Source organism: Diabrotica virgifera, chromosome 2, assembly GCF_917563875.1.
Source record: "Diabrotica virgifera virgifera chromosome 2, PGI_DIABVI_V3a".
Lineage (NCBI taxonomy): Eukaryota > Metazoa > Arthropoda > Insecta > Coleoptera > Chrysomelidae > Diabrotica > Diabrotica virgifera.
Genome location: NC_065444.1, coordinates 69,455,784 through 69,471,982, shown reverse-complemented (window position 1 = coordinate 69,471,982; position 16,199 = coordinate 69,455,784). Strand labels below are relative to the sequence as shown.

Sequence of the window (16,199 nt, the reverse complement as noted above, 5' to 3'; positions counted from 1 at the left end):
TATTACATCTCACCATCTGGCAAGTTAACATTACGTCATATGATGTATGACGTATGACCTTCGACAATCGTATCAAAGAATACATATCCGTGAGAGATATTTGATCGTATTATTAATGACTTTTCTATAAATACGACTTTTATATTATATTAATAAGATTATTTATCGTTTAACTTTAAAATTAAAAAAAATTTATTTTTGTATTCTTTTTTCCAAAAACAAATTTTTGAAATCATCAATTTGAAATTGTCATATTAAAAATTGCCTAGAATTACATGATAGCCAACCATGAAAATTTGAATTACCTTGTTAACGTTTTCTTTTAAATTTTTATTTTCTATATTATTTATCTAAAACTTATTATTTCTAAATACGTACCATAAATTTTCTTCAGATGTATTTTACTTATATAAGATCCATAGGTCCAGGTTATAATATATGAAACAAACTAAGTAAACTGTAAAGATTTGAATTTTTATTACCTTTCCTAAACTTAAGGCTGTATGACACTATACATTTTCTTGTATCATTTCTAATATCGTTTCTGATATGTCAAAAAAATGCATAGTGTCATGCACAGATACAAGAAACGATATCAGAGCAAAAACGTAAAACCTGCTGGTAAAACATCTAAAATGTCAAAATTACTTACTCATAATGGCGGCAGAAATGAAAATGGGATAATGTATTGATGAATTTATTTGTGTTTTTGTAGGTATTATTTATAAATATTTTATTGATACTTAATATACCGTTTGGTATGGACTACTGTTCTACTAATAACCATATATTTAGCTCCTAGTAAAGTTCAAACTATAAATTTAGGTTTCATGGTGCATAATTTTTTAATAGACGAAAATACAATAGTTCCTAATTTGGATCAAACTGAAGATAATTCTAATGCAAATATTTTAGCACAAATATCAAAACAAAATAAAAACACAAATAATCAACCTCAGTCAACGTAAAATTCTGGTTAACATTAAAATGTTAATTATATAAAAGTTTATAAATTTTATAAAATATTTAAAATCAGCTGTGTCTGTAGATGCAGTACTACCATAACGTGACACAGGGTGACAAACAAAATTTCGACCAATCACGTGCCGAATTTCATACAATTTTCGATACAAGAACTTGCATAGTGTCATACAGGGCACAAATGTACGTACAAGAAATGATACAAGAAAATGTATACAAGAAACGATATCAGAAACGATATTAGAAATGATACAAGAAAATGCATAGTGTCATACAGCCTTTAGGGTACATTTTCCTGGTAAAAAGTTCTCATTCATATGAAAAAGCGGTTCTCGATCAAATAAGCTTATAAATAAAAGCTCAAAACATTTTATGATCGATAAAAACATTGCGGGGATAATGCAAAAGGGCCGATATGGATGTCCACTATATAATCAAATATAATAATGACTCCACTTTCATTTATGAAACTAAATATTTTTAGATATGTATTATATTCTATATTAAGATATATACTGCCGTGATAAGGTAAAAAGCAGTAAGTGCCAAAATAATGGTTTTGAGTTATATGTAATTTAAAATTTTTTCTTTCACACAATTTTATTATTTCTTTAATTTTAAACAGAAAAACTTTAAAAAAGATTAAAAAATAGGCATTAATTTTTGACAAATCAAACAATTGTGTTACTTGTTTTTTTGGCTGAAAATTCAGCAGTTACTGGCTTTTTGCCCTAATAATGAAGTTGTTTTCTTAAGCAAAAATGTAGAACTGTCAGCTTTATGTAAATATCGGTTTTAAAAATAAAATAAAAATGCAGAATAAAGCGGCCAGCTAGTGTAATCAAATGTAATTCACATTAGAAAAAGAAAAAGAGTCTTGATTAATTACATAATATTGAAAAAAAAAGAATGTGTGTGTACTTTGTACGCACGTAAGAAGTTATACTTCTATTATATGATTTCTTAAAAATAAATATACTTTATACAGTTTGTTTTAATTTTTTTTAAACACCAAACTAATTTTGTGCTTAACGCTTTCAAAAAAATAAAAAAAAGTATAGGATTGCAATGGATTCGAATTCAAGACCTCTCGATCTCTGGCCGAATGCTATTCGCTCCGAGCGTTAACAAAGTGTCAAAGCATAATCGACCGACCTGCTCATGGTGGCGGTTTTTTGAAATTTTATAAGGACGCTTTGTGTATGTTTAAATGAGATATTTAAAAAAATGCCGTGTGACGCTAGTGATACTATGTATTAATATAAACAGAAAATAAAAACGCACTTAATCTGATATAAATTCTTCACTTTCCAATATTGATTATCAGTTTGATTTTGTATACATAACCTCACTATCGCAGTTTATGTCAATAAATCTTTATTAACGAAAAAGAAAATACTTTTGTTGCACTATAAATTACAGTATAAATTAATAACTAATTAATTCTAACAATTGTATTCGGTTATTATCACTACAAAATAAAATATTCAAGTTTAACAAAATAATCCCATAAGACTCAATGTTAAAACGTCCTTACAAAATCTGACAGCGTGTCATGTGACTGTAAGTAGAGGGGAGACACACGGAGCCAATACCAAATACGCTACGAAGACTGCATAGGGATTACGAACACTCGATACGAATCGTATCCGCCATGTTTTCCCATAAGGCGCTATGGTAAAACATGGCGGATACGATGCGTATCGAGTGTACGTAATCCGGGCCCTGGACTCGATACGCATCGTATCCGCCATGTTTTACCATAGCGCCTTATGGGAAAACATGGCGGATACGATTCGTATCGAGTGTTCGTAATCCCTATGCAGTCTTCGTAGCGTATTTGGTATTGGCTCCGTGTGTCTCCCCTCTACTTACAGTCACTCTGATGTGTCTGTATCGGTTCGAACGTACCTAATGACAATTCACGGTAACAAACAGACAAGGTGATGTATGGTTCATTCCACGAATATACGGCTGTTTTGGATTATCGCGACAACGAATATTTTAGTGTACAACATAAGAAGTACGAACGTAAATGGCTCTAATAATTATTCCAATAAACAACAATGTAATTTGCAATTTACTTTCGTTCTTCATATGCACAATAAAATATTCGTTGTAGAGATAATCCAACACAGTCGCATGTTCGTGGAATAGGGTATACAATAAATATATAAAAGAATGTTTTAATAATACTCATATTACTCCTGAGGAAGACAAATCCAAAGACACAAAAATTATAATAAATATATTTACTAAAAACACTATAGTATTTTTACTACAAAAACGTTATTACGTAGGTCAAAATTTTTGACGTAAGAGAACTGTCAAAACATTAGAATGTCAATATGAAAAGAGAATGGCAATAATGAAAAGTCACATTCTAATGTTTTGACAGTTCTCTTACGTCAAAAATTTTGACCTACGTAATAACGTTTTTGTAGTAAAAATACTATAAAGGCCCCGTCTCACCATCAAATAATTGACAGTTATTTGATCAAACTTGACAGTTAGTGACACAAAGTGACAGTTAGTATGTATAGTTTGTGTCACTAGTCAAGTTTGACTGTCAAGTTTGATCAAATAACTGTCAATTATTTGATGGTGAGACGGGGCCTTTATATATTCTTTTCACACCTTTTCTTGCACTGATATATTTATACATAACTAGAAAGATTTAGCAACTAAACGCCATACTGTCTGTGTGCGCATGAAATTTTAGTCTCAATCGCGCCTAAAGAAGTATAACTTCAAAAACTATTCGAAATTTATTAAGTCTTCTACGTCATCTTCTTTTAATGAAAACCAAAAATGCCGTCTGTTTTCAGGTATGAGAGGGCACAGTTGCGAAATTATACCTTGTTTCTTTTGCGTAGGGACACCTCTACAATTATCGCGTAATTTAACTAAGAATTTCTAGTTCATTTTCTGCCATGTGTTTATTTTAACGGATGTTAAATCAGGGGATGTTTAAATGGCTGTATCTGAGAAGATACTGCCTTATGTCATGATAATAATACAAACTTTGAATACAAATGTGAAGGAAAATAGCAGTATATCTACTTTACTAAGTAGATACTGCCATTTAAATTCACATTAAACATTATGTTCCAGATCTCTGTGTAGGCAAACAGCAGTACTTAGTTATTTATTACGTTGGATACTGCCCGTTACCATCACATTGAGAGTTACTTTGTTAGTTACTGCTTTTTGCCATTGGTAGTTCTGGTATAAGTTGACTATAAATCTGCACCAAACCCTTTGTAAAAGTAAGAGCAGTTACTACTTATTAGGTAGGATACATTAATATCTCATTTTTGACAAAAATGTCACTTACTGCCTTTTACCTTAACAGGGCAGGATAATGAAGGGTATGCAAGTAGGTACATCTTAGAACTCTTCTAGACACAACGATAAACTAATAACAAAAATACGATAAATATATTTTATAATATTTATTTAGAATGCAAGTAAACACACACTAGGGTACGTTCACAACGGAGACCATCGCATAGTATAATAGTGTCCTTGCCTAGAGCACATTAGACAAGGCGAAAACGGCGGGTCCGTTGGGAAAATATTCCCATGAGATTTTTTTGCATAATCACATTCGTGAGACACCCCAGCATAAGGTTGAAGAAGTCGCCCACGTGAAAAGTGGTTCAATTTTTTTTTATCAAATTGCAAAAATCAATATTTTTGGATAGGACAAATTTTTTTTAGGTTTTTTGGACGATTCTGGACAAAAAAGGTCTCCTATAATTTTTCTCTAAAGTTGATCTTTTTCTAGTTATAAGCAATTTAAAATAAAAAAACGCGAAAATTACCCTTTTTAAGACTTAATAACTCGGTTAAAAATTATTATTATGAAAGTTAGAAAATGACTAAATCAAAATTTAAAGCCTCCGCTACATGATCCTGAAGAAATCTGTGTTATAAATTTATTACTAAGCTGTTATTTTTAATTAATAACAATGGGCGGTTAGATCGTATTGACGCGGCTGTAAATGTGAGTGCAAGTAAGATGCACAATTATTGGACTACCGGAATGGCATCTCTCTCGCACTCAGCATTTGCGGCCGCCTAACACGTGCGTGGTGCTCATTATTATTACTTAAAAATAATAGCTTAGTTATAAAATAATGACAACAATTTCTTCAGGATCTTGTAGGGGGGGCATTAAACTTTGATTTAGTCACTTTCTGACTTTCATAATAACAACTCTTAACCGAGTTATTAAGCCTTGAAAATCGCCATTTTTCGTTTTTTTCAATTTTAAATTGCTTATAACTCGAAAACGACTAACTTTAGAGAAACATTGTAAGAGACCTTTTTTATCCAGAATGGTCCAAAAAAATCTACAAAAAAATTGGCCGAGCCAAAAATATCGATTTTTGCAATTTGATTAAAAAAAATTGTTATAAAAAATTTGGACCACTTTTTACGTCGGCGACTTCTTGAACCTTATTCTGGGATGTCCCACGAATGTAATTATGCAAAAAAATCTCCTGGGAATATTTTTCCCAACGAACCCGCCGTTTTCGCCTTGTCTACTTATAGTATCGACGTTTTTACCTGGCGATCGATATATCGCCGATCGCCGCTTCGCAAGGAAAATTTGACGAAATTGACTTATTTATGCAGATCTACTAAAAATAAAAGTATCTATCGCGTGAATAAAGACCTATGACGTTAATAATAATAGTCGCTAAGAGATGACACCAAGTGTCTATATTTGTTTAGCGCGAAGTTAGTTAAATACTTAACATTTTCGTATGAATACAGACCCAAGTTAGTTACGCCGCAGAATAGCGCAGAATGTGAAGCAATTTGTGTGTTTACTTCTCGTCAAGGATGACCGATCTTATACTTACGATTAGTTTTTGTAAAAATTCTCTCTAAAATAAGGACCCTTTTTGTAGTCAGGTCAGCGTTTTAACAAAGTTGAAGTAAATGTTTCTGAGGAAAAAAAGACTCCAATGTAATAAGGGTTAACAAAAACACTTTATAAGTTTATCTAGTTATGCACAGTTTGTATTTAGATACACACACCGGCAAAATTAGCCGAACACGTTAAAAATGGGACATGTTTGATGTCTCATATTTCATAAACCAGTGGTCCGATTTGAGTGATTCTTTTAGTATGTTATAGCCTTATTATTTAAGAATATCGTTGTAATAATATTGTTGCTAGACAGGTAAATGTCATTTTATACCAGGTGTAACAAGCATACTGTGTTTTTTTCTTAAAGTTCGGAACACCCTGTGGAATATTCCAGCATATATAAAATATTAAAATTAAAACTCGATTGTAGAATTATGCTTTCTTAACATTTTCTTTTTTGATTCATTTGCATATGTTGGAAAATAAAAAAGTTATGTGCTTTAATAACTAAGCATGTTTTTTATCAATAAATCCTCATAGTAGGGGAGAAAAGTATTCTAAATTTGCAATTACCCGAGCGTTCTTGAGACCTGGAGTGGATTGTGAAGAGTGGGTGCTACAACCAAAAAAAGTTAAGTTAAGTTTTTTATAAAGTGTGGGACTCTCCATTTTTCAATTTAATTTTCCATTTCCACCAATCGTTTTTTCCGATTATAGCGCCATTTATCCATAATAGGAAAAAATGTTGCGAATAAAAGTTGCTTATTTTTACGTCAAGGATCCAAATCTACAATAAAAATTGGGGGCTCCTATTTAATATTTTAATGTAACCCCCCCACCCCACCTCAGTGGGGGGTCGTGTTTGGTGCCATTCGGTAGATTTTTGAAAAATATTGAATAGGTGTATTTTGCAGTTTTACGATCTGATGTTCATTTCGCAAAATATCACAGGGTTCGTATTTATAATTTTTAATTTACCCCCCACCCCTCTCCGTGGGGTGTCATGAGCCCCCACGGAGGTGGGGTGGGGGACTTAATTTATAATCTTAAATAGGAGCCCCCAATTTTTATTGCAGATTTGGATTCTTTACGTAAAAATAAGCAACTTTTATTCGACTTTTATTCGAATTATGGATAGATAGTTCGATAATCGGAGAAAAATGATTGTTTCAAATGGAAAATTAAATTAAAAAATGAAAAGTCCCCCACTTTATGGAAAACTTAACTTAACCTTTTTCTGATTTTAGCACATACTCTTTACAATCCAATAGGTCCCCATAACGCTCGAGTAACTGCAAATTTAGTATACTTTCCTCCCCTATTATGAGGATTTATTGATGAAAAACATGGATAGTTGTTAACGCACATAACTTTTTTATTATCTCACGTAAGTAAATGAATCGAAAAGGAAAATGTTAAGCAAGCCTAAGTCTACAATCGAGTATTAATTCTAATATTTTACATATGTTAGAATATTCCACAGGGTGTTCCAAACTTTAAGAAAAAAACACAGTATGATTGGTACACCCGGTATAAAATGGTATTTACCTGTCTAGCAACAATATTATTACAACGATATTCTTAAATAATAAGGCTATAACATACTAAAAGAATCACTCAAATCGGACCACTATGGTTTATGAAATACGAGACATCAAACATGTCCCATTTTTAACGTGTTCGGCTAATTTTGCCGGTGTGTGTATATTTCTAACAAAATTGTATAGGCAATTTCTTTAAAGTAACAACTTATTCGGAGTTATGCTCATAAGCATATGCCTACGTTCTTGCGAAGCGGCGATATATGGAGCGAGGGTCGGCGCCTTGTTGTGACCGCCCACCGCCCACTAATAAATGCGCGAAACTCTTTGTTCACTTAACACTAATCATAGGTATCGAATTTATACTTATTATAAACAGCGAGCAAAATGCTAATGAACACCTCTCAGAGGAAATTGAAATTAGACGTGGTGTGAGACAGGGATGCGTATTGTCGCCAATTCCTTTTAATTCCTATTCAGCTATTTGGAAGATATTCTGAAAAAGTTCTCAAGGATGAAACAGCTGGAATAAAGGTAAATGAAGATCCCATTCACAACATTAGATATGCGGATGACACTGTTTCGCAGCCCAAAATATTGATGATTTCCGGAGACTGGTGATCAGAATAGCGAGTATATGGAAGAGAATACGGTCTAGCAATGGACATCAAGAAAACAAAAATTTATCAGAATATCGAAAACTCAATGAAATAACGAGAATATTCTAATAATCGGAACCGATGTCGAATGAGTGGGAAAATAGGCAAATCTTGGAACATTGGAAAAGGCTATAGCAAATTTCAACAAAATGAGAACAGTGCTCTGCACAAGAGATTTAAAGTTGGTTGTAAGAGTTAGGTTGGCAAGGTGCTATGTTTTCTCGACTTTTTTCATGGAATGGAAGCTAGGACCTTGAAGAATACATCAATGAAAACACTGGAATAATTCGAGTTGTTGCTATAGAATTCTGAAAATATACGCCACAAACGCCGAGATAGAATACGCCACAAACGGATAGAATACGCCACAAACAAAGAGGTTCTGAGAAGGATCAATAAATAAATGGAAATCTTAAATACCTTCGAAACCGTATCCACCTTTACTTAACAAGCCATGAAGTTGAAACTTGGCAACATCTTAATGGTAGACCGGTTAAGTCTGTCAGTTCTCATTTGTTTGAACTGAAAAATTTTACAATATTTCGTGCTACAAATCAAATTATAAAGAGCTTTAAAAGGTATGTTATTAAGATGATTCTAGTTCAAACAGCTTGTTGTTTGCAGTAAAGGAGAGACAACTGGAGAAGATCACTATGATTATTTGCAAAGGGATGGTTTGCGCTTAGCAAGGGATTCAGTAAAATTTATTTATTATCACCTTTGTTCAACATTTGAATTTATTATTAACAACCCCAATCTTAAAAAATTATTTTTGCAAAACAATTATTGTCACCTGATGTTATTATGATCTTTGGTAATGAATAGTTTACAACAGCATGAAGGATTTCACTTAAATGCCTTCAAAGTTTATTCTGCTGTTATAAAAATTATGTGTAATATTGTTTTAAATAATTATACAAAAATAGCAGCCATAAAAGTAATGAATCTTCAAAAAAGTATAAAAAGAAAAATAACGATAAGGGCGATAACAAGAAAGAAAGTTATTTACTCTAAACCCCAACAATACACATCAAACATTGTGAGCAATTGTTTTTATAGTTATTTCTAGCGATATTTTGTATATAATTTAAAATAAGATATTATTTATTTAAAATCAAGTATTTTACACATATTCTTGTCATTGTTTGTTTTTTTTTTGTATAATAAACGTTACTTACAAGGAATTACTTTTAATTTGATTTTGTAAAAGCTTCTAATTAATATATTTTCCTGTTCGACTCAAAAAATACTATAAATTTTACTTGAATTTGTACTTTAAAATCGTGGTTTCGAAAGCGGTAGTCCGAAAGTCAGACTACCGACGTCATCAATTGCGACGTTGCCTTTTTCTCTTCATGGCTTGTAAAGTAAAGGCCCCGTCTCACCATCAAATAATTGACAGTTAATTTGATCAAACTTGACAGTCAAACTTGACTAGTGACACAAACTATACATACTAACTGTCACTTTGTGTCACTAACTGTCAAGTTTGATCAAATTAACTGTCAATTATTTGATGGTGAGACGGGGCCTTAAAGGTGGCTCTGTTCGAAACAGAAAAATTGGAATATCTCGGACATATTACACGTGGAGAGGGATACAAGCCAATAGTATTCGATGCGCCTTAGCAAGACGAGAACAAATATATACTTCCGGTTGCATTAATGTCTGTCCGCGAATATAACTCCTCCCTTATTAATAGCGACAGAATGACATATGAGGTGTCGAATAAAAACTTATATCAAAAGGATTGTATTAAAGATGAGAAATTTGACCTCCGTCTTTTGGTTTTACCGAAATAGTATAAGCGATATATTATTCGACGTGCCTTACAAAGACGAAAACAAATGTATACTAACGCTTCGAATAACAACAGTACACTAACGCTTCGAATAAATATCATTTTACAATGACAACACAGTCTTCGCAATAAAAAAAGGTATATATGTAAAATTAGAAGAAGAAAAAATGTAGAAAAGATTTTACCGATATTTAGATATTTATACGCTTTTATACAAATACCAACTTCACGAGTGCTTGAAAATTTTTGAAAGATTAAAATTTAATGGTCGCTCGTATCAGAGACAGCGTGTACATTATAAGGGGTTAATGTGCAAGCAAGTATTGCATTGTGTATGCAAATAAAAGTAACTGTATTGTTATTCGTTACTGTGTATTATTCGTTATTAAACTTCTAAATTTAGGATATTATCTTCAAATTTGAGCAGGTTTCAGTCAAGAACAGAAAAAACTGTATACTTCAATTTTTTATTAATATAATTTTAACTGCATTGGAACTATATAACGCTATTGAATGGTAAAATAAATTTAGAGCAATAAAAATGCAAAAAATATATTTAATGATAATTGAATTGATTATGTTGTAGCAATTATGAGTTTAACATATAAATTAAAAAAATACTAGTTTATTTATTTAGTGATTACAAGAGGGAAGGTAAATTTTAAAAGAGGACCGGGAAGAAGAGGCATTTCCTGGCTTCAAAATTTACGAAAGTGGTATAACACGACTACCACTGAACTGTTCCGCGCTGCGGTAAACAAAGTCAAGGTAGCCATGATGATCGCCAACATCCGGAACGGATAGGCACTTTAAGAAGAAGAAGATTACAAGAGGCATATCACAATATGTTGTTTTGCACCAATAGACCAAATGACATAAATGGTAGTTGGTCTAGTAATGTATAACAGCTAAACTCCCTAAAATATATTTAAAGTCTAAGTAGACCAAGCGACATTTTATTTTTTTTCTAGAATATGTTAGCTGCGATTATATTGAAACTTTGCAACCAAAAAGAGTTATAAAGTTATCATTCTTCGGTCACTTTGAGTGAAAACCTAGGACTTACGAAGTCCAATTAGTTGTTTATTTATTTACACGGAATATGAATTTATTTTGTTGTATAATCCACTTCTGCAATAATTATGTGATATATTTGATTTAAAATGAATTCCGAAATTTTTAATGTAATTTGGCACCAGTCATCAACTTGGAACTAAACATTAATACCCAGAAAACGAAAAAAAAAGATTATCAGCAAGGAGAATCTAAAGGGGACTCATCTACACATTAATGGAACGCAGATAGAGCGCTTAAAACAGTATTGCTACCTGGGAACTATTATAAATGAGCAGTGGAGCAATGTACAGGAAATAAAGTGCCGCATAGGAAAGGCAAGAACGGTCTTGAGGTCCATCTTCAAAAGCCACGACAAATCCCTAGATACAAAAATGAGACATTTGAGATGTTTCGTTTTCTCTGCATTGTTGTACGGAACGGAGGCATGGACGCTTACAGACACCACTATTAAAAAACTTGAAGCGTTTGAGATGTGGTTTTATAGAAGAATGCTATGAATATCATGGACAGCAATGATCACGAACAAGGAAGTCCTAGGAAGAATGGCAAAGGAACCAGAGATTGTGTTTACCATCAAACGGATAAAATTGCAGTATCTGGGACACGTTATGAGAAATCAGCACCGTTACTCCCTGCTGCAAGATAAACTCAAAGGTACGCGAGGACCCGGTAGAGAGAGAATATCATGGCTGCGTAATTTGAGAACATGGTTTAATAATGGTCTCAATAGAACTGTTTCGAGCCGCAGCGAGCAAAGTAATGATTGCCAATATGATTTCCAACATCCGAAACGGATAGGAACCAGAAGAAGTCAACTTGGATCTCTGACGTAGATAATGACGTGCAATGGTATTTATACTGTCATAGCCACCTTTACTTAACAAGCCATGAAGTTGAAATTTGGCAACATCTATTGGTAGACCGATTAATTCTGACAGTTCTCATTTGTTTTTAAATAATTTTCACTGTATTTACAGAGAAACTGAAATATTTTACAATATTTCGTGCTCTAAATTATAAAGAACATTTAAAGGTATGTTATTAAGATGATTTTAGTTCAATATAATATATTTTTATATAAACTTGCGTGCATATAGAAATCCGTCCACTTAAAAATTTTGTCATTTTTAATGTCTTATATTTCCTAAATCTGTTGGCAGATTTAAGTGATTTTTTAATATGTTATAGCCTAATTCTTTTACAATACCGCTGTAATAATATTGTTGCTAACCAGTTAAATTTTTATGGTGTACCGGGCATTTATAAAATACTGAAATTAAAACCCAACTATAGACTCCGGTTTTCTTAACATTCTGTTTTTTTTTTATTAATTCGCTTATGTTTAACAACTAGATTTGTTCTTTTTCAATTCAGGGTGTTTCTAAATAAGTGCGACAAACTTTAAGTGGAAAGGAACAAAATGTAAAATTTTGACACCTGTATTTTAAATGTAATCATTTTTTTCGAATCCTGAGAAAACTAATAAGTATTTTTGAAAAATTTAAACGCAGAATGAAAGATTACTTTATTGCCGAGGGCAGAAAGTCCCTTAGAATGAATAAAATGTTTTTTTAATGACATATTTGAAACTAAAAATCACATTAAATTTTCTTAATTTTTCACCCCTGTAACTTATTAAAATAAATATAGAAGTTTTCAGGGACTTTCGGCCCTCGGTCCTAACGTAATCTTTCATTCTGCGTTTAAATTTTTCAAAAATACTTATTAGTTTTCTTAGGATTCGAAAAAAATGAATCCCGTTTATATTCTTGTTATTGCTTTTTTTGTATAATAAACGTTACTTACAAGGAATTACTTTTAATATTATTTTGTACAAACTTCTAATTAATAATATTTTCTTATTCGACTCAAAAAATACTATAAATTTTACCAGAATTTGTACTTTAAAATCGTAGTTTCGAAAGCGGTAGTCCGAAAGTCGGACTACGGACGTCATCATTTGCGACGTTGCCTTTTTCTCTTCATGGCTTGTAAAGTAAAGGTGGCTGTGATACTGTACTAACCATAGACTATTTTGCATATTTTGTAAAGTTATTCCTGTTAATATGCAACCAATAATACATTGCAACAACCCACCGCTTAAGGGGATGGGTACGTAGTTTCTGCTCCAATGCTATTCAAATGGGATTCATTTTTTTCGAATCCTGAGAAAACTAGTAAGTATTTTTGAAAAATTTAAACGCAGAATGAAAGACTACGTTATTAGCGAGGGCCAAAAGTCCCTGAGAACTTCTATAATGTTTATTTTAATAAGTTACAGGGGTGAAAAACTAAGTGAAAATTTAGTGTGATTTTTAAATTCAAATATATCATTCAAAATAAACTTTTTATTTATTCTAAGGGACTTTCGGCCCTCGGTAATAATTTAGTCTTTCATTCTGCGTTTAAATTTTTCAAAAATATTTATTGGTTTTTTTCAGGATTCGAAAAAAAAAATGAACACAATGTCGGTGGTAATATTTTCCAAATCTATCTTTGTCATACAACGCACTCAGTCGAATAGAATATTGTCAGCATATTGTCAATCAGACAATCAGATAGTGACAATTTTAAATATTTGACATGGCGTCGGGAATATTTTGAGTTGTTGATTAAATAATATTGATAGTATATTTGATTTAAGACGTGAACTTAATAAAAAGTTAGAGTTAGACAGGGATGTGTTCTGTCGCCTCTGCTGTTTAATCTTTACTCCGAGTTTCTATTTAAAGAGACACTAGAGGACTCCAAGGATGGAGTCAAGGTGAATGGCGTAAATATCAACAGCATCAGATACGCCGATGATACGGTGTTGATTGCGGATTCCGACTTGGGTCTACAACGACTCATCGACAAGACCAACTCGACCTTTGAGCAGTTTCCAAAGAAATGTGAGAAATCTCCAAAGAAGTGCTGCATACACTAGGCAAGGCAAGAGAACTTTTCAACGCAATGAAAGTTAGAAAAACATCATACCTGGGCCACATACTGAGAAATAATAAATACATACCAATATGCTCAACTTATAGTGGAAGGAAAGATCGAGGGAAGGAGGGGACTAGGAAGGAAAGGACTATCGTGGCTCAGAAATATACGACAATGGACAGGGCTAAATTTTGAACAGCTAATAGGAACAGCTGAAGACAGAGAAGAGTTTGCAATTGTAGTAGCCAACCTCAATTGAGGAGACGGCACTTTAAGAAGAAGAAGCAGAAAATACACCAGGATATATTCAGTGATCCAAGTATTTTGTTGTTAAAGATGTTCAAAATTGTAACCGTTTCATAATAACAATATATTATTAAAAAATCACTTTATCACTTTTCCTCTTTTCTCGATTGATTGTTAGTTTTTGTTACAGTAGATAAATTATTACAATCACTGAATACATATTAGTTAGTGAAAAAATTATCATATTAATTAATTGAATTAATAATTAAAGCAATTAATTATACAAGTAACAGTTATCCAAGAACATTCGAAAGCCATCTTTAAAGTAAATGATGACATAGTCAAGTAAAGTTTACATCTTCATACCAGTGAGAATTTTACTACACGTAATTTGCCGTGTAAAGACAGAAAAAGTAGGGATAGCCGTAAAATATTTGCGAATTATGTACCGATGGCCTTAATGATTTCAACTTTTACACGTTGTGTGATATTGGCAATGCCCGTTGATATATCAATAAACAAATACCTAATATAATTTTTTAAAGTTTTATTTTAGCTCTAAATTTCAATATGGCACTTTCATGCATCCTCATATTAAATACTATTGTTACAATTCATATTCATCTCTCAAACACAACAGAAATAATTAAACACATCTGACATTACAACAATATAAAATTACAAACATTAACAAAGTATTTAATATAAGTCTATGAATTTCTTATCAAAAATATGTCATTAACAAAATTACAAACAGCAATACAAAAAGATTTGTCACGATTGATGACAGCCGGGGAAATTCTTAACTGATATACAGGAAACTGGTTTTTTGGATCTCCTCCGCCTATTTGCGCCTCGGCTAGAGTGGGCATTTCCGTTTGAGTATTCAGCTTCTGCTTTTTTCTCCATTTCTAAAATAACAGTCATAAAATATAAATGATAGTTTATGTTAGTAATATAAGGTTTGTCTTTTTAGTTTTGCATATAGCCGCTTAGGGGGCGCCACCAGTAAAACCTTCTGACATAAATGTAACCTCAATCTTTTGACATAAATCCAGAGTTTCATTGTGATATAAAACAAGTCGTGTAGAAACAGTGAATTTTTGAAATTAGCAAGTCTGTCGAAAAATAGATATTGGCCGAGAACATTTTCGAGCAATAATTTTTTACAATTTTCGGAGAGGATTATTCCAACAACAATGTCTCCCTGAAATGGTCTCTGCGTTTAGGAATAAAGCATCACACCAGTCAACTATTTCCCGCTAGTATTGGGAATTACAACGTGGTCGATCCAGTCTCAGCGACGAATCCAGGCCAAGTCTACCCAAAATAGCAGTCACACAGGAAAACATTGATTGGGTTCGTTAGCTAATTAAGAGTGACAACTGTGTAACTTACCAGGAGATTGGGCATTTCACCCCAAGATCTCGATCCAAAAGATCCTACATGCAGAAATGGGTGTTACGAAGTTGGTTTCCCGTTGGATCCCTCATTTTTGCTCACAGAAGAGCAAAAGCGGTTCGTGTCAATTGGTGTCGAAAAACATTGAAACGGTCCAACAAAGGAAGCTCAAAAACGTTTATAGTCGAAAGAAGGTCGCTTTCATGGTTGTGTAATATTAGACAATGGTGTGGTTCCACAGTAGAACAATTATTTCATGCAGCAGCCCATAGAGAAAGCTTTCAGAAATTGGTAAGCATGATGTCGGCTAACGTCTTAATACGGACATGGCACCTAAAGAAGAAGCATGACGATGAATATTGGATTTACTCCTACGAACCGGAGAATAAACGCCAATCCGCAGTGTGAGTGTTTCACGATGAGAAAAAACCAACAAAATTGATCCGTTCTCGAAGTATCAAAGAAAATCGTCGCAATTTTTGTGTCAAAATCTGGTCATGCAGCAACAATTGCTTTAGAAGATCGAAAAACGGTTACTTCTGATTGGTATATAACAGTTTGTTTACCAGAAGTTATGGCGAAACTCCGACAAAGTAACACACAACGAAGAATCATCTTACATCAGGACAATGGAAGTGCTCACACTGCCCTAAAGACAATATAGCGTTTGGAGCTTCAAAACA

At 32.7% G+C, this 16,199-nt stretch overlaps 1 protein-coding gene across 2 annotated transcripts in view; it reads right to left on the bottom strand.

The window, feature by feature from the left end:
- Nucleotides 1–14,647: 14,647 nt before the first annotated feature.
- The window catches only part of LOC126880076 (serine/threonine-protein kinase STK11), a 63,225-nt gene continuing 61,673 nt past the window's right edge, over nt 14,648–16,199 (bottom strand). The window contains exon 6 of one of the 2 annotated variants that reach the window (XM_050643739.1): nt 14,648–15,026. In XM_050643739.1, the coding sequence (XP_050499696.1) occupies nt 14,890–15,026 (137 nt within the window). In that variant the 3' untranslated portion in view covers nt 14,648–14,889. The remainder of the gene's footprint in view (nt 15,027–16,199) is intronic. The other variant, XM_050643740.1, reaches the window with a different exon arrangement.